Source organism: Gloeophyllum trabeum (assembly GCF_000344685.1).
Source record: "Gloeophyllum trabeum ATCC 11539 unplaced genomic scaffold GLOTRscaffold_00020, whole genome shotgun sequence".
NCBI classification, from domain to species: domain Eukaryota; kingdom Fungi; phylum Basidiomycota; class Agaricomycetes; order Gloeophyllales; family Gloeophyllaceae; genus Gloeophyllum; species Gloeophyllum trabeum.
In genome coordinates, this window is record NW_006920429.1 from 19,512 (window position 1) to 29,275 (window position 9,764).

Here is a 9,764-nt window from a genome sequence, read left to right on the forward strand (position 1 = left end):
GCTGAACGAGACAGAGATGAAACATACGCTCAAAACGAGAAGACTACCATCTATTGTTTGGAATCCCTATAGAGAGCCGGACGGACAGAACATGATTTAGGCAGTATCAGATGCCTCATCGATGAGGCAGCTGATACTGCCTCGGGGTTCAGGGATTTGCATTTGGACATATCCAGGAGTGAGCGCAACTCATCACGCCACAGATACTGCCGAAGTGCCCTGTTGTCGAGACATGAGAGTCGCGACGTCGAGGTTAGGTCTGTGGCAAGACGGAACAGCGTGCCGAGCGGAATCGTGACAATTATCTAAAACGGACATCTTCACCGTGACGGTCTCATGACTTTGCGTTATTTAGAGCCCTGAAGACGTGTATAAGCGATGGTTTGCTCGCTGTTCTCTACAACCCTGACGCTCTCGCGGGGCCTCCGACATAGACGTACGCCATGCTAGCGACATCGCGAAAAGCATCGTCTAGGACCGCATTATAATTAGCTGGCTGGCGTCCGTCTCTGGCGCATCGTAACACCTTTCGTCCGCGGTTCAACTCTTCAAGTAGTCTACGCAGTTCGAAACCTGCTTTGACCACCTCTAGAGCTCTCGCTGCTCTAGTTGGCGTTTCACTCGCAAGTGGTTACCTTGGATATAGCTTCGCATTCAGGCAATCGCGCACCGAATCGGCCGCGCAAACTAGTACTACTAGTGATTCGCTGCAGGACCCGAAATGGGGGTCGCCAGAGGACTTCCAAAAGGCGATCAAGGAGCTAGAGGCCATCTTTGCGGGTGATTCAGAGGTGATGGTGGAGACGGACCCTGAGGTGCTACACGTCCACGGGTATTCGGAAAACGACTATCACCGGGGTACGTCTGTTCTGTTCACATATGCCACCTTAAATTTCTGAACTACTTGAATGAAGTGCATGCGCCGACTGCTGTGGTGACCCCCCCATGCTACGGAGGACGTCGTCAAGATCGTGCACATCGCGAATAGGTACCGCATGCCGATCACGGCGTACTCTTGTGGAACGAGTCTGGGGGGGGGCAATTCCATTCGGTGCGTTCATGCTCTCTAGTAGTACCTCTGTACCTATTTGCGTACATGGTGAGGCTATCGATTAGAAAGAAGTGAATGTACATGAGGACAGGGTACTTTTGGTGCTACTACCTCAGCCTGTCTGATGTTCAGCGCCTGAAGTACCAAGTGCCCATGTCTATTCATCCAGTTCGACAGATAATTTCGTTACTCCGGTACCTGTCTGTAAATGCTCTCAGACCAAAAAAATCAGCCACTTCCTATCAAGCGCCGTATTCTGGTAAATACTGCCCCTTCCTCAGCCTTGCATTCCGTGACACGATATTCCTTTGGAGATTGACGCACTGACGGTAATGACTGGGGCGCTCTGGCCCAGGGTATCTCCACTTCGTTGTGAAGCTTCCACAAGCAACGATTACTTTCCCACCTTCAAAACAGCTCCGAGTACCGGTGGATGGAAGGTCTAAGCTTCGTCCAATTTGGCTCCGATGCTCTTTTACGAGCGAAGAAGAACACTTTTCCACCCCCTTTCCCGTGCCTGGAAATATTAATGCGACGCTCTGGAAGAGAATATACGGACAAGCGTCCGTTGCATTCCATTGCCATCCACGATGTCTTCTACTATCTCTTTGCGTAACTGGACCTGAGGCTCAGTTTGCTCGATGGGATCGCTCGTCCGTCCTAGTTACGGAGCCTTTCCGGGACAACGAGCGTCCAACATCTCTGTGGCATTTTCTGGCTGGCATAGGAGCGGAGGGATATCCTGGTACGGGTGAGGACTGGAGCATCAAGTTTCCATCCACAATAGAGAGGCTCGACCTTTCCGCCTATATGGAGGCCAAGGAGCATGGCTTATTACGAGAGGAGGCTCTGCAACTTGAGGATGAAGAATTGCGCAGACGCAGCAAAGTTATCTCTGTATGCCCACCAAACGAAGAAGAAAAGAAATACGTGTCTGTCGGCCCCACTCTCCATGCGTCAAAGCAACTCCTTTCCCTAAGCACGAAGGTGTGGTTAGCAGTCCCTCAAACAGGTGAATCTCGCCAGTCGCCACACGACTTTGTCATTATTAAGGACTCCTGGCGGGATCTGGCTTCCGAGCCTGAGGGCGCTGTCTATGGCACCATACACGGACAAGAGGGAGCCTTCGGAGTTGCCAGGTTAAATACCTGGCTGGACCTTCAACACATCTCTGACCGCCGCAGGAAAAGCTACACCACCAAAGGTGATGTAATTAACTACCGCATGCCCAATCATAATTTTCCTTGTTCAACACAACACCGATGTGTCTTTGCGTCTGTCGGCATTCCGCTGGCAGAATTCGAGTGCGAAATGTAATGCTTGACACGGTTGCGCTTGATGGATGCCCTTAGTGTGTTCCTTCTACTAACGACGCTCCACCCCTCACCTTTAACGCTAGCTCGACAGGACCACTCATATGATGCTTCACGATGTCTGTCATTGCGGATATATACTCTGACTCGAGAAGCAGAGAAGTAGAAGAAATGTGAGCTTGGCTCAGTCAGGTCTGTGTCTCTCGAGGTGTGAGTAGACTTCTGACTTCGGAGCCTCGCAATCTAACCCGCATCTCCAGTTCTGAAGCACTGATATGAAAGCTTGATTGTTTGGTACTTACAGGTGCCTGTACACTCTGTAACATGCGATTCATTCTATTGGAGGTGATAGTCTGATCCGGTTGGTGTGTCAAAAGAATAAGGATGCTGCCGTGATATTCCCCTGCAAATCCTTAGAGAACAGTTTAACGTTGCTCACGATACTACGTCTCGCAGTTATAGGTGAGCAGAATCATCAGAGTAGGCGTCATAACTGTGCGCCTTCGGGAGGATGCAAGGGGCGGACACCGGGAGATGCCGAGACCACATGCAGGGGGAGGGGGGGACCTCGGAGCCCTTAACTGAGATTTATTATAAGTTTAGCGCCCAGCCATCTGGGGTAAGGGGATAACGGGCAGGTATCTGGCACATTATTGGGTACTTTTGAACAACCTAAATGCCTTTCTGAAGTATCCCAGAGGAAAGCGGTGAGAAAGAATGACCCCTGGTAGCGATCACCAGAAAACATATGAATTGTGACCGAAGTAGATGTGACACCCCCTGTGACGAAGTAGCCCTAACCCTTGCTTGCTGTGTGACATACCTTCCCTTTATGTACTGTGAGACTGTCGCACGGGGGGAAGGGGGGGCCCCTGGAGACCCTTAACTGAGATTTGTGGCACGTGGTCTAAAATTTTATTTCTGTCCGCCCCTTGGGAGGATGTATGGATCATAGGACCACCAGAGTCGACTGGATACATGAATTTCGGCGCGGGCTGCATCGCAAATTGTAGAAAGACTAAGCGGTGATCTTACAGAGTACGAGAGGCTCGCAGCAGGAATCCGGTTTGTGTGAGACTTGGATGCGTGCCTGCACGACGAAGCCAGTGTTGCAATTCGATTGTTGGGAACACTCTAGCATGAGATCGTCGTAGGCTGTCTTGGAGGTAGACTCGAGACTTGGACGCCCAAGGAGATGTTGGACGTCTCGAGAGAAGAACGAGACTGATAAAGACCTGATGCGACAAGTGCCGCGTCCCGACGCGACGCGTTTCTTCCGAGTATAAGGCCGCAGGGCCGCACTCGTGCGCAGCAGAACCCGCTACCTTTGACTCGAACTGTGTGTAGACAGCAGCTTCAAATGGGGCTCCTCAACTTCCTGCAATGTATTGATAATTTCATAGACCTATGGTCCAGGACATGTATAACATATCACCACAAGTCTCGGAAATTTGTATCAGAACTGAACAAGGCAGTCATGTTCTTCAAGCTTCAAATCCCCGGTCTCAACCACTCCTTATGAATTGAATGTCCTGCCACTTTTATGCATCCCTCTTGCCTGAGTGTTCAAGTTCCTCTGCCTGTCACTACTGTGTCAGTGGGCCGGCATTCAATACCCTCTGTTTCCTTGTGGGATATGTTTTGATGTCATACTTCCCTTATTTGGGACTTTAGGGCAGGTTTCTCCCGATCTTGCAAATCTACTATGTAAGTTGTCCACATCAAGGACGCCAAAACCCACTACCAAAGGTAGCGGGAATACCACCACGCACGGGCACCATGCCCATCGTCCAGTTTGCGCCCTTCTCCTCGCTCGTCCAGCCGTCCTTCTGGCACGAGCTCACAAAGCTCAAGATCGATGTCCTCAAGCTGTCCGACGAGAGCCTGTCCATTCACGGCCACTACTCGGCTGGGAAGACAATCAAGGATCGCGAGACCGGCAACGATATCGCGCTGGGCTGCAACCTGAGTGTCGGAGAGGACGCGTTTAGCAAGGAATTCCAGTGAGTATTTCGGTTGAGCGAGGCTGCATTGGTTCCTTATCCAACCACTCAGCGCACCGCCGAACGCGGTTCCGGCTACTGGCGTCTTCAAGAACTACAACACGATCGAAGAGTTCAAGGCTGCGGACAAGACCGCGCTGTTCAACAAGGTTGCAGATGAGGTGCGTACGCCCGAATGCTGGCTTTGCGGCTCTGCACCGCTAATCTCTGCATAGATCTGGGCAGCCGTCATGACCAACAAGGACCCTTCCATCCTCAACCGTTTCCTCCTCATCGCGTATGCAGACCTGAAAAAGTACAAGTACTACTACTGGTTCGCCTTTCCTGGCTTCGTAGCGAAGCCTGCATGGGAGATCACGGATGGCTGGAGAGCGGCGGATACAGTGCTATCTTATGAAGCGGTACGTTCGCTGTGTGGGCGGATGGCTAGGATATTGATAGACTTTCTCGCAGATGAAAGCTATCCATGACGATCTGGCCAAGTCCCTGAAGCCCTACTTCCTGGTCCGCACGAACGGCAAGGTGCCCGAGGTGGCGTCCGTAGAGAGGTATGAGGATTTCTTTGCAGGTGTGCCGCCGTCTTCGGTACGCACCTTTTACTCTATCTCGTCCCCCCTTTCCGTTTACAACGCCCGGATATCTGCGTTGACCCTACCCTGGCCTCCTTATCACCCCTCACGCCATCACTAACCCCCTCCAGCAACTCGTCGGCTTCCTGGACCCCTCCGCCATCCCCGAGAACCCCGGCTGGCCCCTGCGCAACCTCCTCGCGTACCTGCGCTCCCTCTCGCCCGCCACCACCGCCTCCCTGCGCGTCCTCTGCTGGCGCGACACCGAGCCCCCGCACGCCGGCTCCGGCTGGCGCTCGCGCTTCGGGGTCGTCGAGGCGGGCGTGCCGCAGGAGGCAACGGATGCTCGCCCGAGCGCGGTGGGGTGGGAGAAGAACGTGCAGGGGAAGCTGGGCCCGCGCGTGGCGGACCTCGCGCCGATGATGGACCCGACGAGGTAGGTCGGTTCGCGATCGTGGACGGGTGACGGCACGCTGACGACGGGTGCTTCGAGACTCGCCGACCAGGCTGTGGACCTCAACCTGAAGCTGATGCGCTGGCGCATCCTGCCCGCGCTCGACCTCGACAGGATCGCGGCGACAAAGTGCCTCCTGCTGGGCGCGGGGACGTTGGGGTGCTACGTCTCGCGCACGCTCATGGTGCGTGCGCCTTGCCGCTTACCGACACTCTCGTTCGCGGACACTGACGTCGGCGCGCGTGCAGGGCTGGGGCGTGCGCAAGATCACGTTCGTCGACTCGGCGCGCGTGTCGTTCTCGAACCCCGTGCGGCAGCCGCTGTTCGAGTTCGAGGACTGCCTCGACGGGGGCAAGCCCAAGGCCGCGTGCGCCGCGGCACGACTAAAGAAGATCTTCCCGGGCGTCGACGCGGCGGGGTATAACCTCTCCATCCCGATGCCGGGCCACCCCGTCCCGCCGGGCTCGGTCGAGCAGACGAAGAAGGACGTCGCGCAGCTCGAGAAGCTCTTTGACGAGCACGACGCTGTTTTCTTGCTCATGGATTCCCGGGAGAGTCGCTGGCTGCCAACAGTTCTGGGAGCCTCCAAGGGGAAGGTGAGGAGTTCTATGTTGTGACCGGAAGTGTCGGACAGCATGACGAGGTCTCTAGATTGTCATGAACGCCGCGCTCGGATTCGACACGTTCCTCGTGATGCGCCACGGCCCCCGCGCTGCGACGTCCGCCGGAACGCGCCTGGGCTGTTACTACTGCAACGACATCGTCGCCCCCGCAGACGTACGTAAACCCCGCCCGCCACGAGAAATGCATAGCTCCTGACACAAGTTTGACATGGCAGTCTCTGACTGACCGGACGCTCGACCAGATGTGCACGGTCACGCGCCCGGGGCTCGCCTCCATAGCAGCGTCGACGGCGGTGGAGCTGTTGGCTTCGCTCCTGCAGCACCCCGACGGGTACGTTGACACCATTTTTCCTCCCGCGATTGTTTGACGTGCTCCGGATACAGCATCCGAGCGCCCGCCCCGCCACCCCAGCCGGGGAACGCGCTGCCAGATCCAGGGACCTCCGGGAGCATCCTCGGGCTGGTGCCGCATCAGCTGCGCGGATTCCTCGCCCAGTTCAGGAACATGCTCATCACCGGTGCGGCGTATGATCGGTGCACCGGGTGCAGCGAGACGGTGCGTTGGTTGCCTGGATATGATTGCGTACCGGACTTAACTCGCGGTCATCGTCATGCAGGTGCTCAAGGCGTACGAGGAGCGCGGCTTTGCGATGCTCCTCCAGGCGTTCAACGAGCCGGGGTACCTGGAGGAGCTTACCGGGCTGAGCAAGCTGCACGACGAGGGCGAGGCGATCATGGAAAGCGTCGACTGGGACGAGGACGACGAGTGACGAATAAGGATAGGATTCAATGTACGATGATACCCTCAATGTGCGGATTCTTTGTATCAGCTGTCTTCTTCTGATTGTATCAATCAATGCTATCGGTATCGGGCGCTCGATCACACGATTCAGATTGTAGGGGCTCAGAGATCTGAGAGCACGTTCTGTCAATAGCGCCCGCATTCTGTCGAACGGGTTCGCAAAGTGCCGGATAGGCACCGTGGATAGTTCTCATCCTATTGCGACGTCCCTGCCACACATGAACGCCGGACGTGGGTGTCAAAACACCGGGCGAGCCAAATGTCTCCAAGGCGCTGCGCTCAGGTTCAATATTCCAATTCCGGAAGCTGAGGCGAGAGAAGACTGGTGGACTCGCGAGATTTCTTGTGGCATCTACTGTACTGTAACCCGGCCGGATTCCAGAAATACAACATAATCAGGGTTAGCGAATGGAGTGCATAACGAAACTCTGACGGCGAAACTGTCGGTACCCGGTTCACTGTTTCGGACCCAACGTAGGAGTACTGCAGTCAGCGCTCTACGTGTACACCGGATGGTTCGGGATTTCTGAGAGCAGTTGTCAGCGCGTCGTAAGCCGGAACTGCTATACTGAAGTGCCTGCTCAGGATTCCTCCTCGGAAATTATAGAACAACACGAAATGACAAACGGAACGTCAGTGCTCGCCAGTGCACGTTACGACGGCGGTAGAGCAGTGCCTTGCCTTAACCCCGACTGGAAGCAGGCCCACGTGGCTGCCAGGTGGCTCCCACGCGAACATTTGCCGGATGCGGAGTTTACGCTGTCCTCGGACCTCGACATTCTGCACTTGTTCCTGACTTCAGTTGCGCTACCGAAGTCCGACGTCCGCCACATCTCGTGCGGCTGTCCGTCATGATGGCCATCGTGCAGGTTAATCCAGGACCAGAAGAATTGTTCCATTGTCTTTTAGAGAGGGCTTACGCTTCGCAGAAATACCCCCCTACGCCCTGGCGCCGCAATGGAAATGTCTAGGGCAGATCATGGTACATTCATGCACTGAACCGTCGTCCTTAGTGAACAATCTCGCTGAACGGCGGGCTCGCGAACACCCGGAGATACCCCAATCATCCGGCTCAAAGTGCGCTTCTCGGGCGGAGTGTGCAAAGATTGAGGCTCATTAGACGTCATCTATACGGCGGTCTTTCCGAATGGGTTGTTGCGCGGGGTACCGCCCTCTTGACTGTACCTCAAGGTATTCAACTTGGTCGAAATCGCCAACATTTCGACGTACCTCACCGACCGAGATGTCCGTGTGGGCGCCTAGAGTTCCCTCCGTCCAAGTGTGAGTGGCAGCCCGTCTCCAGCTCTGTGTACCAACGCCACCTCCTCTGGAACATGATTTGTGCAATTGCTAGCTCCTTCTGTCCTCCGGCGCCGTTTCTCAGCTTCTCCTCCCGTGCAGTGAGCCTTGTTATAAGAGCGCGATCGCGCCTGCACTCTGACAAGCAAGCAAAACAACTACACAACACACGCAATGGCTACCGGTTATAATCCTTTCGGTGGATGGGGCAACTCGGAGGCGCCGCCGCCATCGATATTCGGCGCGTTGCCGTACCCTCAATCAAGTGCCCCTTCGCCGACTCTGGCGGACAGAGCGATTTTCGTCTTCACCGACTACAACCCGTCGATCTTGAACTGCACCATAGTGGACAACCGCGCGAGAACCGTTTTCTATATTTCGACAGAGACGACTCCTCGGTACACGTTCGTCAAGGATCGTGACGGTAGAAATCTCGGAGTGATAGAGTGGCAGACGCACCCGTCCGTCGAGATCCGCGGGATTGTGCCCAAGCAGGAAGTGCGCAGCTGGCTCGCGCTTTCTCCGGACGCAAGGTATGCCACAGTCATACCTTCTCCCAGCGCTTCTGATGTCTGTATCCCGCCTTAGATCTAGAGTAATGACCGTGCAGAACGCCCGCTATGCCTGGGCACCCAGCGGCAGTCACATTCTGGTAAGTGTCATGAATACACTGGTTCCACACATCCAAAAGCTCATTTGCGCTTGCAGCTGTATACCACCACTTCTTCCGTCCCCCAGGTACTCGGGAAGGTATCGAAGACGGCTTCTACCGTCACTCTAGAGCTCAGCGCCGCAGCTCTCGAACTCGGTCTGCTCGAATGCGCTATCGTCGCTACTCTCCTGATGCAATCCGGGCGCAACATTGACTGAACAACTATTATACCGCAAAGCATCATCACCGCTACAAGCTCAATAATGTCGCACAACCACTGTATCAAATAGTGTTCCCTTTCGTCTTCGTACTCACGGTACAATTCTTTCGATGTTGATGCCGTCTATTTATTAGATTGCTTAGACCTTCTAGTCATCTATATATGTATCGAATACTACTAGCTCGTATCTCAAAGGCACTATGATTTCCAACAGACATCTGGCATTAGGCTAGCTCCTGCCCCTTGTAAGAGGAGACAGAGTGCACCTCCGAGATCCGATCAAATGTTCTCGGAACTCGAGACCGGGTTGTCCCCGATACATCTGCGATCCACATACGTGGCGGATCTGACGGGCGTAACAAGCTATATGTACAATTGTGGATGGTCCTCTGGGCAGCATGGTCCTCTCGGGCCAGTATACCACAAAACGTGCTGGCAGCTCGCCCTGCATCAGGAAACCGGAATATCTCCGGATGGAGACAGCGTCTCCGCGGCTCCGCCATGTGCGGGATGGAGACAGGTTCTCCAGACGGAGACGAGGTCTCCATCCGGAGACATGCCCCCCACTAATATACAGTAATATGTGCTAAATTTTGCTCGAATGCAAAGAGGAGCACGTATAGCAAAAACATAAGCCCATATCCTGTCCCTATGTGCGGGATGGAGACAGGTTCTCCAGACGGAGACGAGGTCTCCATCCGGAGACATGCCCCCCACTAATATACAGTAATATGTGCTAAATTTTGCTCGAATGCAAAGAGGAGCACGTATAGCAAAA

General features: G+C 54.7%; 2 protein-coding genes across 2 annotated transcripts; both read left to right on the plus strand.

The window, feature by feature from the left end:
- Positions 1-4,106: 4,106 nt before the first annotated feature.
- Positions 4,107-6,911, plus strand: GLOTRDRAFT_141473 (E1-like protein-activating). Its single transcript, XM_007872813.1, has 11 exons — positions 4,107-4,367; positions 4,420-4,528; positions 4,583-4,768; positions 4,821-4,952; positions 5,068-5,372; positions 5,430-5,574; positions 5,639-5,986; positions 6,042-6,167; positions 6,229-6,344; positions 6,398-6,569; positions 6,631-6,911. Exons 1-11 carry the CDS (start codon positions 4,144-4,146, stop codon positions 6,781-6,783), a joined length of 2,016 nt encoding a protein of 671 aa, XP_007871004.1. The 5' UTR covers positions 4,107-4,143; the 3' UTR covers positions 6,784-6,911.
- A 1,377-nt stretch (positions 6,912-8,288) lies between these two features.
- Positions 8,289-8,984, plus strand: GLOTRDRAFT_133842 (uncharacterized protein; the record flags this gene model as incomplete). The annotated part of the gene is made up of 3 exons (XM_007872814.1): positions 8,289-8,647; positions 8,703-8,766; positions 8,823-8,984. 3 exons carry the CDS (start codon positions 8,289-8,291, stop codon positions 8,982-8,984), a joined length of 585 nt encoding a protein of 194 aa, XP_007871005.1.
- Positions 8,985-9,764: the final 780 nt, after the last annotated feature.